The sequence below is a fragment of the Engystomops pustulosus genome, chromosome 1 (genome assembly GCF_040894005.1).
Source record: "Engystomops pustulosus chromosome 1, aEngPut4.maternal, whole genome shotgun sequence".
Taxonomy (NCBI): Eukaryota; Metazoa; Chordata; class Amphibia; order Anura; family Leptodactylidae; genus Engystomops; species Engystomops pustulosus.
In genome coordinates, this window is record NC_092411.1 from 82,396,578 (window position 1) to 82,417,757 (window position 21,180).

Genomic DNA, 21,180 nt, shown 5'->3' on the forward strand with positions numbered 1-21,180 from the left:
GGTTGGGCCTCCATAACAAGAGCTGGCTACATTGTGTGATTTCTAATGCATGAGATTAAAGAGAATTGTAGGCAATAATGGCGACCACGATTATGTGGTCACAACATTGGATAAAGTGATCTGGAGTAAATTGTCTGGAAATTAATAATTAACTAATATAAAAAGGATGAGGTAAGAGATTTTAGTTCATAATAGCTTTTCATATTAACAAAAATAGCCCAATTTTTTAAATTTGTCTTTGCTGCTTATAATAACTAATGGGAGCTCAGCTTTCATTTTTACAGGGTGCGTTAGGAAATGAAAACTGAGCTCTAATTGGTTAAAATGAGCAAAAAAGACAGGCTTGGGCTAACAGCAAATCAACATTTTTATAAGGATGCAAGTCTGAGGGTGATGCCACACCTTGCGTTTTTGGACTGTTTTAAAGCAAGCGTTTTCAGTTGGTTTAAAGAGGCATGTGCTTTTGAATGTGTTTGGCTGGTTTTAATCTGTTTCACAGCTGCCTTCACTTCTAGAAATGAAGATAAACACGTTCAAAGCAGCCAAACGCGAGGTAAACATTCAAAAACGTATGCGTCTTTAAACCGACTGAAAACGCATGCTTTAAAACGGTCCAAAAACGCGACGTGTGTGACCCAGGGGGTGCGTTCATACATTTAGTTTTTCCGATGCAGTTTTAGATGTCCAAATCAGGAGCAGAGTGAAAAAAGGAGGAGTTGTAGCTCTGAATGATATGTTCTCAAAACGGTTTCTGAAAAACTGAATGTATGAACGCACCCTGAGACCTCATTCACGATGCCGTTGGGAGATGTGTATACGTCCCCCATAGGCTGGCAATGGGCACATGGAGCAGCACACACACGGCACATGTCCTATCTGTACCTACCTGTGCCAGCTGTGCTACGGTATGGCAGGCACATATTCATCTGAATATAGAGCCTGAGCTGTACGGACGTAAACTAAGACCATGTATAGCCCGTGTTAGCTACATTGTTACCTAGAAACCGGCCACAGGTGTGCAAAAAAGTGTCCAGACCTTGTTTTTTGGCGCGGGCACTTCTTAAATACATATACAAGCAGTTTGCAGCTAAAAGAACGTTCAAAGTCGGCCAGAAAACTGGCACATGACCCCCCGTAAATGTGCCCCATTGTATTCAATAGGTTTTGTCAGACGTAAGTGTTTTTTTAAACTCATGTGAAATTCTCTTTTGCTAATGGCGCACTGCAACACTTGTGTGAAAGGGGCCTTAGCCCGGGGCCTGCTGGAGATGTTCATCCTGCATTTTTTTATGCCTGCACAACAAACCTCTCCACACCAAGCCTTAACAACAATAGGACAAATCACTGTGGTATAATGTTTTTAAGCCAATTTTAATAGATTCATCACACTCACTTATAAAACCACGTTTTTTTAACTAGCTAGATCAGTGTCGCAACAGGACTGTGTGCTTATTTCTCTAAACTTTTGACTGAGCTTGTATGGAGAGATTTCTGGCCCAACCTTACAGTAAATGTCAGTTTATAGTAATTATAGCTGTAAGGGGATGAAGCATGATTCCTTTCATGGGATGCAAAAATGATCTGACCTGCTAAAAAATTCCTGAAAGATCACGGTTAGCCCTGGGGCATGTTTTACTGTTCATATGGGCATCTTGGATAATCCTCTAAATAACAGACTACCAAAATGTCAGTGTAACTGCGTAATGTGTAATCCTAGCTTTGAGTCTTCATGAACATTGGGGGAGATTTATCACTGCTTCTACGTCAGTTTTCTGGCCTAGAAGCATTGAAATAAACGCAAAGTCTTGCATAGTTCAAGAATTTGCGATTAAAAATTCTAATTTGCCACCTCCACACCATGTGGGTGTGGAGGGGGCGAGGTGGGGCACAGCGGCTGGTGGAGGGGACGGACAACTTTTGTTCGCTGTTTTTTATATAAAATTATGTCAGGTCTGATCTGGCATAGTTTTGCCACTGTCCACGATCCCTGCCAGATACATCACTAGGCCTAGGCCTCTTGATGTAGCCAGCGCAACGAGGGAGTGGCCTCGATCATATACTGGGGTGCCGGGGTGTGATAAATCAACCCTACAGTTTTTGTTGGTGTGCCATCAGTCAATACAATGGATACTACAATAACCCACATTGGTCCACATTTATCAAAACTAGTGCAAACTGCGCATAGTGCAGAAGATCAGAAATGGTGCTTGGTCTTCATTAATTGGGTGCACCCCTTTAGGTGCACATTTTTTGTGACACATACCAGTGTTTTCTATGCCAGTTTTGATCACGGCCGGATCATAGGGGGAGTTTCACCTTTAAAAGGACCCCCACCAAATTGCCGACAATGTATTTGGTGTGGGGCTCCTGGGGCTCCTCCCTCCAATGTGTCTGCTTTTGGTCTATGGCAGAGCGAGGGAACAATAAGTTCCCTGCTCTGCCATAGACGATCCAATGTAAATAAAGATGGCGGCGCCCTGCCGCTCAGTGATGTCGCAGAGTGTGACGTCACCGCATGTGACTCACGGCGCGGCCTGTAGCAGGACGCCACCATCTTTGTTTACATCCACTCTGACACCGCGAGGGAGGATGAGGACGGCGCGCATCGTGGGAACGATGGAAGGGGAGAACAATTTCAGTATTTTATCTAGGTCTGTATATAGTTGTTGTAGGGCAGTGGTTCTCAACCTTTCTAATGCTGTGACCCCGCAATACAGTTCCTCATGCTGTGGTGACCCCAAACCATGCAACTCGCAGTAAAAACACAGTAAAATTTCGTCTCCGATGGCTTTAGGCGACCCCCGGTTTTGGTCGTTCAACCCCCGCTGGGGTCCCGACCCACAAGTTGAGAACCACTGTTGTAGGGGGACTGTATATAGTTGTTGTAGGGGGACTCTATAAAGTTATTATAGGAGGACTGTATATAATTATAGGGGGTCTCTATATAGTTATTATAGGGCTGTATATAGTTATTATAGAGGGTGTATGTAGCTATTATAAGAGCTGTATACAGTGATTGCTGGGGGAGCTGTATACAGTGATTGCTGTGGGAGCTGTATACAGTGATTGCTGGGGGAGCTGTATACAGTGATTGCTGGGGGAGCTGTATACAGTGATTGCTGGGGGAGCTGTATACAGTGATTGCTGGGGGAGCTGTATACAGTGATTGCTGGGGGGGCTGTATACAGTGATTGCTGGGGGGGCTGTATACAGTGATTGCTGGGGGGGCTGTATACAGTGATTGCTGGGGGGGCTGTATACAGTGATTGCAGGGGGGCGGTATAGCGATTGTTGTTCCCTGTCTGTACTACATTCAATGGGGGCCTCCACCATATTTTGTGCCCAGGGGCCCCCACCAAGCGTAATCCGGCCCTGGTCTTGATATCTCCATCACCCCAAAATCCTAGAAACAGACTAGATACATCTTTGGGAGGTGTGTGCACAGAGAATGAAATTTGACTTGCATGCATAGACATAAATGATGATAAATCTGGCAGAAGTAGGTGGTATCACCCTCTCCACAACTCCTTCAGGTCATAGGACACCTGTGAAACAGCATTTGCAGATAACATTTTGTGCAAAAGGAGTTATAAAAGATATTTTCCTCCAGGTGTAAAAGCATTATAAATTTACCTCTGACTTTTTGGGGGAAAGGACACTTAAGTTGCGCATGCAAGTTCTGCATCGAAGACAAAAGTAGAATTGAAAGGGAAATTTGAAAGGAAGAGCATGGAGTTTGCTCTGTCAGATGACACAGATGTAGAGATGTTAAGAATCTCAGCTCTGCAAGGACAACCAGATATCAGCAATGGCTGGTATGGCATTAGGTCCCCATAAAGTACTTGAAAGTCCAAAGACTGACAGATTTTTGGAATGAAAGCTTCCATAAGCAAGATGAAGCCAGCGACAGTGGAAAATGGACAGCCCTGTCTGGTACTGTTAATGTAAAAGGCTACTGAGAGGGCGCCATTAACACTCTGTTGCAGAGAGGCTGGTGTATAGCAAGTAGATCGCTTCAATAAAAACAATCCCAACTGACCCAATTGCACTTTCAGCGTCAGTACCAATCAAGGCTGGTGGGACGAGTGGAAGACGCATAGTATTATACTTCCCCTATGGTAATTTGAAAGGAATACATTTTTACTTCTCCACCAGTGAAGTGTCCGCCATTATAATCTCTACTAAGGTTAGATGACCATGACTGAGCCAATTCTTGACTGTGACAAAAGTGGCGCTTTACTCCATTGCATTCTTATAGCATCGATTTTTCACAATCCCTCGTTAACTGTAACCTATGGGAGATCTGAGGAAAATGGGTCAGACTAGCACATGTTCTCCTTCTAATATGTGGGTTGCACACATAACACCAAAAAAAGATCTCATAAATACTATTTTCACACCGCCTGGCGCTGTATGTTACTCCAATATTGTGCTACGTATCTGAAGGAGATTTATAAATGAATAATAACAATAATCATCAAGTTCTTCAATTCTCATTTCATAATGATGTTATTAGTCTTTGTCCAGAATTCCTTTTGCTTATTCTGTTCGGTTTGATCGGCCACCTAATTGAAGGGAATTATTTTCCCGATCTTCCATTTAAGTCACTTCTGAGAATTATTGACTGACTTGTCAATATTCCCACCAGGTTTTGCAAAAAAAAACAAGAAATAATCACGTATCATGAAAGCATATTGTACTAGGCAGCAGCTGCACATATATAACGTATATATGGACACAAATCATCTGTATCCAGAATGAGATACATGGCAACATTCATTGTGCCCCAGTGACTCTGTCCTTGGCACAGACCTTTAAAAAGGTCATTGATTTTCTGTCATTTTGTTGAGTGCAGTATAATTCTAACCCCAGTCACACGGACATGTTCATAACGTATCAGTTACTTTGTAATTACCCATCTGAACCATCGGACCAAGCTTATTGAGAATATCATATAGTAGGCTCACATCCGCCAATCTGCTCTGTTTTATATCATTTTCTGGACTTTGTTTATAAATGAGGGCAACTCCTCTGATTTTCTGACAAGTATGGGTAGAGGAAAGGGTTTGATTGTACTTGCCACAAAACAGCAGCTATGGGCTCATCGTACAAGCAGCCATATTAGTTGCAATTAAAGGACATTTCCAGAATAGATGGAGTGTCGCAGAATAAATGAATCACATTCTGAACTTGTGCATAGCGTGTGTGAATCAATTTGAATCGACTGAAGCATTGATTTTGGGTAAAAGCTACACTCATAGAAACTAATACTTAAAGGGGTATTCCCATCTGGCATTCACATTTATTTGAACTTATCTGCCATATACACACATATACATATATATATATACACACACACGGGTTTCTGCACTAAAAAATTACCTCTGTAAATACAATCTCTCATGAATGTAGCCATGTTGTCCCTTAGAAACAAGAATGCTGCCCTTGGATACGACCACCTTCACATGTGCGCTATTGAGTCCTACCTGACTACCTGGATTCCACACTACCACAGGATGGCGGTGGGACATGCAGTAACTCCCGGACCTTTCAAATGCAAAAGCAATTTGTTTCTTTGTGCAATCCAAATTTCCAGCAACGGTGGTCATATCCAAGGACATACCCCTGACAAAGCCTGTTTATCAGGCAACACGCTTGGGGCTTTGGCTCCCCCTTGCCTAGTTCTATGGCAGCATTCTTTTGCAGTAATGTTGTCAGTTTCATATTTGTGATTGCATATTTAATATCAGTCACAAATAACATTGGAGATTCCTCCTTATAGACATTGTTAAAGGGGTATTCTGAGAATTCTGATACAAAAAGCCATAATGCTATAACTAAATATTATAAAATTCAATGTCATTAGTTACAAAATGGAGCTCAAATAGTTTGATTTTATGATTCACAAAATGTTGTGGGCTTTCTAAAGTAAGAGTTATCACCAAGATGGCCACTGAAAACTACAAGTCCCATGACCTTTTAGTTCTCAGTAACCCCTCTTCCCTCTTATGCTCTGTTCTCAGTGATGATGTAACAGACTGCCCTACTCTGTTACTATAGTAATGATGTGTAACCATCATCACTGCACATTACAACCCCCGAGATGGGTCTCACCACAACACTGGTCATACTGGATGCACTGCAACCAACTGACTACAGCCAAATAGTCATGATCACATGACCTGCCTAGGCAGGTGCGTGACATGTGATGTGGACATGTGACCAGCAGCCATCTTCTATCCTGTGTCTCGTCCGTGTGGAGAAAATCGACGGACGGATTAAAGGGCCCGTAGCATTTTAATTCTTCATTACATTGTATGTCCACAGCATTTTTCTGCTACAGGGAGCAAAATTTAAAAAAACAACTAATTACATATTAGCTTATATTTTAAAGGGGTTGTCCCACGAACCAACTTGCTGCTAACTTGCTGATCAGTGGGGGTCTTCCCGGGTTATCTTCCCGTTTATATACAGGCAGTCCCCAGGTTACATACAAGATAGGGTCCGTAGGTTTGTTCTTAAGTTGAATTTGTATGCAAGTCAAAACTGTATATTTTATAATTGTAGATCCAGACAAAAAAATGTTTTGCCCCAGTGACAATTGGCGTTTAAAATTTTTTTGCTGTAATTGGACCAAGGATTATAAATAAAGCTTCATTACAGACACTTTACAGCTGATCATTGCAGTCTGGGAATATAGTAACATCCAGAGAACTTCACCAGAGGTCACAGTGGGCAGAGGGGTCAGTCTTTAAACTAGGAGTCGTCTGTAAGTCGGGTGTCCTTAAGTAGGCCTGTATATATTTGTTACATACAATCTAAAAATTTGCTATTGTGGTTATTTGTGACTTACGGTATAACTATTATGATATATTAGCTTATAACTTTTCACCGTTTCTGACCCAGTTTGTGTGTGAGGTTTGTGGTTCCCCTTATATTGGGGCCTATTTTAAAATATTTTTAATCCAGATTAAAATTAATTAAATGGAATGTATATATTTTTTGCATACACATCTTCCTTTTGTAAGTGTTTTCATGCAAGATTGGAACTTTGTTTTTGATAAACCCATTACATACAATCTCATTTCTAAGGGACCATATGGCTACATTTATGGGAAATTATCTTCACTGGGGTAGATTTTTTAAAAGTAACATTCAATTCAAGAAATGTCTATATATGACAGATGAATTAAATTAAATGGCAATGCCCAGATGGGAATTCCCCTTTAAATGAAATCTACTCTCAAAATCCATCATGATAAACCAGGGACACTTACTTATGGATCCAGACACAGTGATTGTGATAATCTTCTTATATGTGTTATCCATGGCCCTTCCTGACTGCACAATTGCCAAGTTAGCGGGGAAGGGGGGGCGAGTCTGTAAAGCCAGATCACAGAGGGGCTAGGGTAGCCCCTCAGGCTCATAAGCTTAATTGTAAATGTTAATTTTTAGAAGGAAGGAGGCCATGGATGACAAACAAAAAAGATTACCACAGTCACAGTGCCTGGATCTATGAGTAAGTGCCACTGGTTTATCATGATGGATTTTGTTGGTAGATTTTAAATAAAGACGAGCTTAAGCTAAACAAATGGATGCTCCTAATATGGTGCATGCCATTTGATATACTTTGTGCATATTTTGGGTGGTTTCCTTAAGCCAGTATTTTGTGTGAAACAAAATAAAAAGTTTCCAGGAAGAGGCAAAAAAAAAAAAAAAAAAAAAAAAACGTGCCACGCAGATATGTGGGAGGGAAACCTGCTGTTGAAACGATGAGTTTTATCAACGCGGCCTCATATTGATCCACTTGCTCCATATGCTCTGCAAACTTTACAAATACAAAAGTTTATTACAAATTTAGGAATAAAAAGGTTAATTTTAATATCACTTCATATTACAAAGTGTAATCCTTATGAGCAATGGATCAGCCACCAAGGACGTTTTTCAATTCAGGAGAAAAAGCTATGCATGGCCAAAACGATTATCGCTTATATGGATTAGGTCTTTTAATCTGATGTCATAAATTTAGTAATGTTTTATTCCTACATTGCTTTGGATTATAAACTTTTTTGGTTGTACATGGCCATTGGTAAGTGGTAACCCCGAAGATCGTGGTGTCAAAAACAGTGCTGGGGAGTCCATCAACAACGTTTATAGTAAGAGAAGAAAATTTGAACATTTTTGTCCCAATTTCACACTAGATTTGTATGGTTAAGCATTTGCACCATGTGCAGTTTCAGAACATTGCGCATAAAAATAGCGGTCTTAAAGCACTTATCACAGGGATTGCTGCTTTTCGGAGGTGCTGTACTATTTATGACTCATATTTGCCTACCTACTTTTTCGCCTTTAGCTACGGCAGTAACATTGACCATATGTTACACTGTAGTTAATAGGATTTTTCAAAATCCTATTTACTCAATACAGCGAAACAAATGTGATTTTATTATGGCATACTGCAGTTTAAAATATAAAAAAAAACATAGAGTATGTCTTATTTCTTGCAGAATTGTGCGGTTTAACTTTAACCACAGCACAGATAGTGAGTTACAGACATCAAAGCTGTTTCTAGGAATGATTATTAGATGGTCATGAAAAAAAAGATGCACAGCAACTATCCATGGTGTCTATGGGCACCTTTTATACATGAAATGGTATATCTATACCTACACGAAGAGTTGGGCCAAGGTCTGCATTGATGTATCAAAGAGTCTTACAGTAACATGTAGCCTCTTAGGATTAACTTACCGTTTGGTTGTCTTCATAAAGCTTCAAGTCATATCCACTGAGTTCCACGCAGAATATTATGGCCGTCACGCCCTCAAAGCAGTGAATCCACTTCTTTCTTTCGGACCGCTGGCCACCAACATCGACCATCTTGAAGGTCAGCTCTTTAAAGGTGAACTTGTTCTCTACAATGCCTGTAGTCATGTCTCGAGAGCGCAGGATGTCTTCTACCGTGGGGATGTACTCTACCGCTGCTATCCTTTCAAGGTCATTTAGGTAATAGGCAGCATTGTCTTCTAGATGATACTCATTGGAGCGGGAAAAGCACTCTTGCACACCTGAGTCTGCCCATAGTCGTTTCATTACTCCTAGCAGTTCAGAAGTAATTTCACCTTTGCTTTCTGCCGGTCCAGTCAAAGCAAACAACTGTACCGCGTCATATGCTCGGTCAGGGTTGTGAAACTCAATCTTCAAAGTAGCAAGCGCCCTTATGATGCGCGTCAAGGAGTCAATGGCATTATAAATAATGAGGGGCTTATATTCTTTACATGCTTCCAGATTAAACCCACCACTATGGATAATTTTCATCTGCTTTACAATAGTGCTTTTACCAGAATTGCTGGTTCCAAGCAATAAAAGTTTGATTTCTCTCCTTTGGCGCTGGCTTTCTGAGCGCAGGTGTCTATCGATCCTGCGCGAGCGCCTTGCTGCCTCTTTCTCCTCCGCACTCTGCCGACATCCCATGGTAGGTGGTTGCCAGAGGTGGAGATCTCCCCCTTCTCTCACTTTATCCTTCCTCTCTGTCTGAGGGATAGTTTGTCTTTCAGCCTTGTGCCACGAATGATAAAAATCAGATTGAATGTCTCCCTTACCAAGTGTGTAAAAAGAAGGACTGGCACAACCTCATGCAGATGGCCTCTTCAGTAGATGTCATGGCACTCCCCTTCCCTTGAGGTAGAAGTGGCACATTCCTTTTTTTTTTGTTAATGAAAAAAGACTTTCTGCCCCCACTGAGTGACCACATCCGTCATATACCCTTTTCTCTTCTGCATAATTCTTTAACTTCCTTCTGTCCAAAGGTAAGGAGCAGCCTACATCTGCTTCTGCCTCACTTGCCTTTCTAATTGTATTTTCTGGTTTCCATGGCGATCCAATTCCGTGCAGGAAGAGATCATGTGGCCAGCCTCTTGTCTATTCCAATGGCCTTTTTGATGTTTTTTTCCTTTCTTCGTCCTCTATCAGACAGAGATCTGTACCTGTTAGACACAAAGAAAGGTAAATATGGAATGACTGCATTTCTATTCTCCACTGCTCCACACAATACAAGGTGTGCATTATGTTCTACACAAGAGCTTCATAAAACAGTATGCTATTACAGGACCAGAATGTGTAAGCCCGTATATGAGGGATCCAGAGATGGCCAATGGTAGCCCGAGTACCACAGTCACGTAATTATGTATTCAATCTGGTGATCAGGCTTCCAAAGTGTGAAAACTGGTTATGAGTCACTAAAGAACCAAATATATACTCACAAGATTAGAGGTCTCTTGTGATATAAAGAGGACCTTTCTCTTCTGCTGACATGGCTGTAACACTTGTATTCTTCTAGAAATACCAACCCTATTTTACAATTCTGTGCTCTTCTGTCTCATTTGTATTCCTCTTAGAAATTTAGAGTACATTTTTAACTATATATTCACCTATCAAATGAAGGTTAGACATTGCCAGTGTGGTAAAAACATCCCTCCGATTGGTAACACTCAGGAGAAGTGCAAAGTTATAAGAAAAATAAATGTTAATCCATGAAAAATAAAATTATTCCATAAAATATGTGTTCTGCCAATAAGAAGGTGAGCATTGGATCAAGTTGAAAGTTAAAAGGAAAATGTACCAGCAAAATAAAGCATGATAAACCAGAAACACTTACTCATAGATCTAGGCACTGTGACTGTAATGATCTTCTGATATGTGTTATCCACATATTCCTGCCTTCTAAAAGCAACTTTTAAAAGTATTCCAATGAGCCCGAGGGGTTACCCTATCCCCTCTTTGATTTGGCTTTACAGACTGTTACACTGTCTCACTCTCTCTCCTGCTCCCTCAGCATGTGTGCAGTGAGCATTAGTAGATTTATTAAAACTGATTTTAGAGGGAAGGAGGCCATGGATAATAAATATAAGTAGATTACATCAGTCACAGTGTCTGGATCTATGAGTAAATGTCCCCAATTTATGATGCTTAAAGGACATCTACCAGGTTTAAGATCAGGTTTACTAATGGTAGATGCCCAACCTTACCTATTCATTCTCTACTCTAGGGCAGTGATGGCAACCCTTTTAGAGCCTCAGTGCCCAAACTTCAACCAAAAGCCACTTATTTATTGCAAAGTGCCAGCGCAACAATTTAAGCAGCAATGTATTTCTCCTTGTTCATTGACAACTTTCAATCCTTCAGCCCCTGAAGGACACCAACCCAGTTGAAAGGAGGAGGGCAAATTCATCCATCATTGTAGGAATATTCTGCAGGCAGATTCTTTGAGTTCTCTCTGGTGAACTTCATTCTGGGGTGATGGTCTGGGTGCCCACAGAGAGTGCTCAGAGTGCCGCCTCTGGCACCCGTGCCACCACTGCTATAGGGGATGGAAACGATTGGATGAGTGGAGAATACATATTTATAAAAATATGCATATGAGCCGCAGGCGCTCCGGATACATCACCCGCTCTGTACTTCTGTCTGGTCCTGCCCATTGCCTCATCTGAAGCACCTGTGGCTCATATGCTTGTTTTATAAAAACGTTATCTTCACTTATCCGGACGATCCTGTAGATAACAAAAATATTAACATTTCCCAGAGTAAAGGATGAGCATGTAAGTTTGGGCCTTTACCATCAGTAAACCTGATGGTAGATGTCCTTTAATTTTGAAGGTAGATTTCCTTTAATAGGAACCTTTGCTACTAATCTTTCATATACTCATCTAAATACAATATACAGAGAGATCTGCTAGATATTTTTTGTGACAATTCCATTCTGGCTAGAGCTTAAGCCTCTCTCACAATATTAGGTGATACTCTATAGTCAATGCTTTATATTTTGTAATCTAGTCCCATTTGCCGACCTTCATTCTTGTTATAGATCGGCAATGTATCATATTAAGGTTAAGAGAACAATGCATATTTCACTATTGTAAGTATGCATTGATCTTTAACAGTAGAATATTACGTAAATAAGTAAGGCTTATTGATTAATATATGAGACAATAGCATGAATGCAACTCCCCAAGGGTCATATCATGTAATGGGATCAATATCAGTAGAGAGTATAAGAAGAAAAAAAAGACAAGCAGATGGCTCCCTTCATTTCAGGCTGATACATGGCCACTATCCACCAAACATTCAGTCACAGGTCTCCTATTTCATCAGGTCTTTCAAAACAATATCCGATTTTATTTGTACCAAAAGAATGTACATTGGGGGGGCTATTGGTGCATGGTCTGGGTGATCGGTTCTAATTTCAATCTGCGCCATCTGGTCATCTATGTAGTTTTTATAGAATTTCATTTTACAAATAGACTACAAATGTGCTATGAGTTTTGGTATAACATCCTGTGACATGCTGGAGCATTAATTTTAGGAGACAGGAGGTTGTAACAGGCTTATGTTTTTATTGGGGCAAAAAGGCCACCAGTGAGCACAAGCAGGCCATCAAATCCTGGCCAACAATGGCACAACTCACCTAGGCCAATATTCCTTGTTTCAGCAATATTCCAATATTCCTTGTTTTGCTTTCCAGTAATATAACTGGTTCCACTTGTGCTTAGTGTTGAACCAGGCATTAACAGGCAATTTCATGGGCGAAAAGCATCTAACACTCAGTCTTCCACTGCCCAGAACCAATGATCACAGAAGTGAGCCACTATCTGAATGACTTTCTCCCAGTGAAAAAGCCACGCACCTTAACCCAGTAAAGAAACTTTGGCTGATAGCTATCTTATGTGTTTGGCTACAATAAGACCCACAAACAAATATGTGGTTACAATTTAACACTACACCCATGGTACAAATAGGACTATATTATCAACACTGTTAAATGAGCAAAACAGATATGTTAAAATCATTTGTTTTTATTTTGGAAGGTGATCCATTATATTCTCTCTTACTCCCTAAAATTTGTCCATATAGACTGCTATCAATGAGTGCCATAAATCCCATGCCCTGCTGCTTGCTATCATATTCTCAGCTAATAAATGCGTCATCATCACTAGCTTTCCCTGTATGTTGATTTCCTCATCTCACTTTATGTGTGTCCAAAGTAAATATGAGTGAGAACTTTCGTTCTGGGATTCCAGACATTACGGTACCCATAGATTTCATGTCAAGCTGTACTATGGAGAACCTGCAGTCATGTAATGCAATAAGCCATTCACACTGTCACATTCACCTTCACACTAGCACGCTCCCATGCTTCTTCCCAAAAGTGCAGGCCGTTTGATTTCAAGGTCAATAGGACTCAGAGATGTCTGGATTTCAAGTATGTAATAAGGAATAATAAGGAATGATATCATACTCAACAGATTTAGATAGAACAGTAACATTCACTCGCACATTGCAAGAAGACGGTTTGCTGTTTGTTGGCAGATGACCATATTCATGTGTTGTCCCTATCCAACCACGATGGCCTAGATTTTCATAAGACTGTAAAGGTTTTGCAGTTCTTATCAACCATTCCTGCACATGGAAGTTGTGATTTTCTGTTAGCACTCTTCCTATTATCTAGGAGACAGTGGGGGAGCATTCATCTGGTGCTGACCGTCACAGGCGTCAAAGATAATGCATTTGGCTCTTCTCCAACCTGAAATCAAGTTGTGCCAGCTTCCTCAAAAACATGTTCCACTACAACCAGAAGGTTTGCAACACGGCTTTGTGCTTGTAATAAAAAAGACACTTTGTGTCAGGATGAATGACAATTACTCATGTCAAACGCATGGCTTTCTCTCAACTGGTTATGGATATTTCCCAGATCAGTATTTATCCACACAGGTGATTCAAGTGCTAAATTTTGTTCTCTTTTGTATGTTTTTTTTTTGGAAATGATATTGTATTTTTTTTCTAAATGATTTATGAGGAACATTTTAATGGGGGAAACTACCTTTTTTTTTTTAAATCAGATGATTTTTATTTAGTTTTTTTGAAACATGAACAAAACAAGTGGTCATGCATTACAATTTGGACACTCTAATACGTTACATGTAGAAGTTGTACAAATATTACATGGTATATTGACATCGTTACTCAGTTGTACACAAAGCAGGGGAAACTCCCTTTACAAAGTGTCACCCTATAAGGTGATGGAGGGAGTAAAGGTACCCAGTACATGCAGTTGTGGTACAATACTATAATATACATGTATACATTTCAGTGTTCAGCAAAGCACAGAAGACTCCCATTTCTTTGCCGCTCTTCCTAATAGGAACAACATGATGAGACCAGATACTTAACAGGATGTATTTTGGATCAATACAACTTGCAGTACCGTACACCAACTGTAGTCATTGAAGACAGCTGCTGGCCACAATTGGCTGATAACTTGGTCTTCCTGACTTCCCTGGCTGAGCATGCATGTGCTTTTAACCAAAGGAAGGTAATATGCTACTGTAAGAACAGAGGATTGGGGAAGTTGCCTGACTATTATATTCCCCAACATCTGCCATCAATGAAAAGTTGTGAAAAATGCTCGTAAACGTCTCATCAGGATTTTGGGTACCATTTAACAGAAATTAGTTGAGCACTTAAATATAGATAATTCATATTTCATGTCATACTTTTCTCACCTTAAAGGAAATATACCTTTCTGTTGTAGCTGTGTAGACCCTTACAGCTCCTAGCAGGGTGAATACAGCTATAGGTTTAGGTAAAAAATGACTAATGATTAATCTTTATGTAAATGAAGCACAAGTGCTTCATGGACGGTCACATTACTGTAACACTACCCCTAAGCACTTGTCACCCACCTCCCTACTCCCTCGGCGTTCCCCACTTCTCAATATCGCGATAGCACAGATTGTGCTGCTGTTAATTTAACAGTTTCCCTTTAGGGGCAGAGTCCTACAGGGAACCGTTTGCGAATTCTGTTGCATTTAAGCCAAGAGTCAATGTATAGTCACAAGTAAACTGCAACTCCAAGCGCAAGGTGTGAATTATAGGCATCTATTGAGGGTTCTCTTAGTAAGGAAATTGTGTGGTACCACGCTATGCACTGTGTGAGTGACCCTTTTTCTTCAAACAGGGGGTAAGTATAGCCTTTATTATGTTGCTGTATATTCATTATTGCCAGGTACTGTTAGCAGCTGTTACTGAATGCTGTGCTCATGTGAATAGTTTATTATCTATCCCACCTCTCAAAATATAAGATACGTTAGCAGTAGATGTAGAAGCCGTTCTCATCTGCTCTTTTACTGCAGGCTTGCTGGATTACATCTACCCACATAGGAATCTTCTCCCAGAGCTGTGAATCTGGGCTCTCTTCAAGAGCAATCCTGGCAACTCTGTTATTTTGCGCAAATGGGAATTTAGCTCTGATAGCTGATTCTTTATATATTTTTTTCATTCTTATTACCATGTTTGGAAGTAAAGAGGGTAAAGCAAAAGATACAGGCAAGCAAAGGCACAAAGTACCAAATGTATCCTGTACAATGGCAAATGTGCTGTACTTTTCTTAGAAATTGTTTTAAAAATCTGAGGCATAAATAATTTAGCTGAACTTTAGCCTATTTGGTCTCCATTTCAATACTGTATATGATTTGTAATCTGCAAGCACGTGTCATTCCTTACCCTGACCTTCCTCTCTGTCCACTTTATCACAAAGCGGATTGTTTGCGGCCATATCACAGCCACAGAGGTCTATTGCAGCTTGTCATAGTGCTGTGAGCACACTGGGGCTTATTTACTAAGGTCCCGCAGCCGCACTTTCGTTGGATATTCCAACGTTTTTGGGACTTGCACCACTGGAACAGGTATTTAGAAAGGGATTTTGGCACAGTGGCGCCGGCTTTTATGCAACAGAAATCGGTGGGCGGGCATTTGGACGAACCGATTGATTCTGACTGAGCGTGGGATTTAAGATTCAAATTGTGTCGCAAGCCCAAGCACTTACATGAACCAGGAAGAAAATGGTGAACTCCGGCGGACCTAAGCGGGGAAACTACACATGCTGGATATCGGGCGCACAACCTTAGTGAATTGTGGCACAGTGCATTGTCGTCGGAACTCCGAGGGACTGGGTAAGTAAATGTGCCCCACTGTGTCTCACCAGACTGTGACAGAGTCTGGCAACCACACCGCATAACTAAGGGCATAACCAGATGGCATTGTAGAAAATAAGAGGCAAGAAATAGTCAAGAAACAAAGCAAATGTCAGGCAGCTTATATCCCAGTCATGCAGAATAGGTAACCAAAATCAGTGGCAGGTGATTCCAGCCCCAAGGATAGCTTTATAGCTGGCTATTTAACAGAGAGCCAGCCATGTGATAGATGAGTCTTAACATTAAAACATGCCCAAAAAAACCTGCAAATTAATTAAATCCATATTAGAACACATACATCAACTGGGGGAACATTCACCGGCAGCAGCCAATCGCCAGCTGCTACCAATGTACACTCCTCCCCCCGCATTCAGTTAGGAGAAAGGTCCACAGGCAACATATCCGACAACGTATAGGCATACAGTGGGATACATCTGTGCCATACGTTGTGAGGACACGTTGGAATCCTCCTGACATATCCTTACAACGTATGACACAAAACGTAGTGTGAACACAGCCTTTTGTGTATTTGCTGTGTGAGTATGTTATAAAGAAACTTCTTTTGGACTAATAAAGCATGAAGGTTTTGAAGCTGGTGGAAACCTCCTTATTATTCCTAGTACAACAAGTATAAGATCTTAATAAGGCCACCCATATAGTACTTACATTGGTAAAGTTTCTATAAAGCAGCCAGGACTGTCTGGCAGCAAGACTCATTACTGTCTGCACGCCCCGTCAGTCATAACCACTCCCACAGCAGGGACATGCCATGGACTTCCGCAAGGCCTGTGTTGGGTTCCAATGACAAATCATACAAGGGCAGGTCACAGTAGCCACCAATTACTGTCCTCACAAACAACACATCACTGACTGCCTAAGCAGTGCCCCATGCACACATGCTGAGACCAGACATTGGCTGCAGCCATGACACGTCTAGATTGCCATGCCACATGAACCCATGTGACAACCTACATTAGGAGGCTGGAGCTGGTAGAGTGGGAATAGTCAGGCTCTACATATTTTTTCCTGTAAATCTGTTTAGCAATGCTATATTAAAGCTGCTTTTTATTTTAATTGGACAACCTATTTATCTTCTGTGTCTAATGTTATCTTGATAGGGAAAATTTACTTTACAGTAATATAGATAGTTCTCTATGGCCATTCCAGAGTATTGTCATTCCTTTTTCCATTTTCCTAAGATTAACGGCGCATATCTATATACAATAAAACTTATATAACATAAATGCTAAAGATGCTCCAAATAAGTGCTCTAAAAGCACCATCACTCTGTATACTGGAAGATTCTTTGCAGATATACAGAATTCAGTCCAATTATCTGGCCTGGTACCCAGAAGATGCACTCTCTGCTATAAGCAGGTAGATGCCATGGGCAAAATATTCAATTGTGACATCCTTATTCAAACCTTGAAGCGGTCTTCTTAGCACGCTGGCTCTACCCAGATGGATTTATAGTTTGCAGCAAAAAATTACTACCGGTAGTCGTAATGGAATTCTGGAATCTATATATAAAAGGCTTCTAGTTTTACTAAATGGTTAATGGTTTCAAATTCCTCTTCTGGGCCGGTGACACATGGGTTGCTTTACAGCTTAGAATTAAAAAAACTACCGGATCTTAAGAGAGTAAGAAAGAAGGAATGACAGGTGTGCCAGAAGTGGTTGTAATACACATATGTAACACTTCTGCTCGCAAAGCTTATGAGGGTTGGGGTTAAACAAATACAAGGAGTGAGAAGATCACAGCTCCAAAATTTGTATTCTGATGCATTTCACCTTTTTATGCCATTTCAGCCACTGTAAATCTTTCTATGCCCCCCAACCCCCATTTGCTTTCTAATATTCTAAAACAATAAAATGATGCACAGCAAATGATACCAACATAAAGGGCACATCCAATAAATGTTAATTATTAGCCCTTTGTGTGGTATGACTTAATCCCTTCTTAACTCTCTTACGTTCTGTTCTCTCGGTGGCTCCTCACCTTCCAGATGCAACTTTTTTTTTTTTCAGTAAAAAAATACAAAAAAAAAAATAAAATAAAAAACTTTCTATTTTCTAGGTCGTACAATGTCTGAAACCTAGGGCATTTTTTCATACTGTATGCCTCGGCAGGGCCAGAATGACAGACAAGACAGAGGTTACCAAATGATCAACAATGATCTTGTCTGTTAGCGGCGTGCAGGGCCGGATTAAAGGAGGGGCTCCTGGGGCTCTAGCCCCGGGGCCCCCACCACTTTCACTTTTTAAGGGGCCCCCACCACTTTCTGAAAGCCAGCAACTCAGAATCGCACATAGGGGTCTAGGATGTGAGCTGTGTCAGTGAAACACAGCTGCCATCGCTGGGGGAGTTCGACGATGCACTGTTTTGGCGGCAGCAGGTTGTGATGGGACGCTGGCGGCGAGTGATGATGTCATGCTGTCGGCGTCCGATCACTACATGCTGCTGCCAAAACAGTGCATCGGCGATCTCCCCCAGCGATGGCAACTGTGTCCTGGGGCTGCCTGAAGAGCAAGGAAGAGCCTGCGTTGTGAGATCACTGGAAGGGAAGGTGAGGTAAGCAAGAAGTTTATGATTTTGTGACCATTTTCTACAGGGGACTGGCGGCTAAATTCTGCTGGGGGCTGTATACTACAGGTGGCTGGTAGGCTATATACTTCCAAAAACATTGTTGGAAGGGCCCCCACCAATTTGCGCCCAGGGGCCCCTACCATCCTTAATCCGGCCCTGGCGGCGTGTGACACCTAAGGGTGATGCCACACATGGCGTTTTGAACTTGTTTTTGGTCCGTTTTTAAGCAGTCCATCCAAAAACGCATCCGTTTTGACCAGTTTTAATTAAGGTAATTGGCAATAACGGACAAAAAACTGGTTCAAAACATCATGTGTGTCATCACCCTGACATGTATGGAAAGAGTCTCCTGAGCCTCTTCATACACCCTAGTCAACATAATAGTATGTGAATTACTGCAGCTCTTTACTCCCTGCAGATGCAGGATGAGGTAGGAAGATGAATAAATAAATAAGAGCATATATATTATATTTGTGTGTATACAGCACATTGATCATGCTAATGAGTAAGTCCTGTGATCACAGCAGCATCAGCACTGATACAAGCAAGCATTTTTTCTCTTTTTACAGTACACGGGGAACTAAAAAGTACTGTAAAGTTTATATTTTGCCTACTAAAATAGACATGCTCTCTCAACCAATCCCAGCTTCCATATTTATGGGGGAACTGGGGAGGACAGTTGTCTGTTGAATGAGCCGACAGTTATCTTAAATCTACAGCCAACTTTAGACTTGTCAGACTGGCTCTTGAATAATGTGTTTATTGTTCTGCTTGGTAAATAAAATATAAAATACTAGACATATATCATATATTCTTGCCAATAATTTCATTTAAACAAATTTCTCAAAGTTACGTGGAAGCAAAGAACGGCAGAGAACACGGAACAAACTACTGGAAGATCCAAAAAGAACAGCTTTATCAATATTTTAGGCTTAAAAATGTAAAATGCAGCGATTTCTCAGTTTATCAAGTCTATCTCCAGATCCCCACATACCTAACCTAAATGGAAGGTCAAGTCTCACAAGGAAGTAGAATGTTATTTTAGAAATGGGAATGTAACATACACAATAGAGCCTAATGTTTGGCACGTAGGGCACACTTTGCACTCTAAAGTCATCCACCTGTTTATCCACAATGATAAAAAGAAAACCACATTGAATGCATCGGGCATAGCAAATATACCTTTTGCCTGGATTCATTTTAATCTTTTTATTGTAGTTTCTCCACTTCCCAGCGCCCTCTTCATTTCTGTAAAGTGACCTCCTTGCTCTCATACTACTTTATATACAATACATTACTTAAAGTACCCCCCCCTTCCTAATGGGCCTGCTGAGAGGAGGGTAAGGGTCTGTGCACAGACTAATATAAGAAGCCAGAGGCCATTTTACTGAAAATGAAGACAGAAAAAGTATGTCAGAAAAAGGCAGCAAAGGGAAATTTAACTACTTAGCCTGCATTTATCCTACATGTGGTCATTGTGGTGATCTTGAGGGCCCACCCTTCAACTATAAAATACCATTAAAAAAATCATATCATGTAGGATGTATCATTAAAAAGATTAAATAATCTATCATATCGGAATCGCACTATATAAAATAGATCATAATATCCAGTGATTACTTCATTCACTTCTAAATGAAGATCTTTGGGGCCCATTATAAAGTGTTAGAACCTTGGGCCCACCGAAGGATTCTCTGATGCTCTAGTGGGCCAGTCCGGCATTGCATGTGGTGTTACTAGACTTCCTAAAAGTCGGCATTGATGCACAAGGAGCAGGTTAGTAGTTATCACTGGGGCAGATTTATCATTAGGCAGGATCTTTCTCCAGTTTTTTTAAAGTATAATAGGAGCTCTTTAGATATATCATGCACGACAGATTTATCATAGTAACTCAGACAGCTTCATAAACGTGGCACATGAGGTGTTATTGTCTGCTGTGGATATGCAAATTTTTGTTGAAAAGTCACAAATTTGTCAAAAATGGTTCCAAAGGTTTTCATATCCCACCAAGAGACTGGAGTAAACAATGCTATTTGATCCTGCTGGCTGCTGTATGAAAATGCCATAAAAGCCAAAGGGAGATGGAGGCTGGGGATAGATGCCATACAGTGACATCCAATAAACGGAGGCCATAGCTGAGCCACAGTGATATAACAGTCTATATATGGATACTTACTGTATATACTCGAGTATAAGCCAAGTTTTTCAGCACAAAAAATGTGCTGAAAAACCCTAACTCAGCTTATACTGGAGTCTATTAAAAAAAATCTGTACTCACCTTTCGGATGCCCCCTGCAGGTCCTCTTCTGTCTTCAGCTCTCTGTGTGGTGCTTATTATAACGTCAGCCACCCACAATAACGTTAGAAAGCGGCTGACGTCAAATTATGTGCGCAGCAGGGTAGGGACCAGAAGACTGAGGCAGCTATATACTAGGAGGTATGGGCTGGCTATATACTGAAGGCATGGGCTGCTGGCTATGTACTAGGGGTTATGGGCTGGCAATATACTGGGGCAGGGGTTTCTGGCTATATACTAGGGGTTATGGGCTGGCAATATACTGGGGCAGG

At 41.0% G+C, this 21,180-nt stretch overlaps 2 protein-coding genes across 2 annotated transcripts in view; one reads left to right on the top strand and one right to left on the bottom strand.

The window, feature by feature from the left end:
• Positions 1 to 21,180, top strand: part of RSPH14 (radial spoke head 14 homolog) — a 140,448-nt gene that overhangs the window by 72,643 nt on the left and 46,625 nt on the right. The window lies entirely within an intron of this gene.
• Positions 1 to 21,180, bottom strand: part of GNAZ (G protein subunit alpha z) — a 92,410-nt gene that overhangs the window by 55,367 nt on the left and 15,863 nt on the right. The window contains exon 2 of the mRNA XM_072145550.1: positions 8,749 to 9,983. Within this exon, the coding sequence (XP_072001651.1) occupies positions 8,749 to 9,471 (723 nt within the window). The 5' untranslated portion in view covers positions 9,472 to 9,983. The remainder of the gene's footprint in view (positions 1 to 8,748; positions 9,984 to 21,180) is intronic.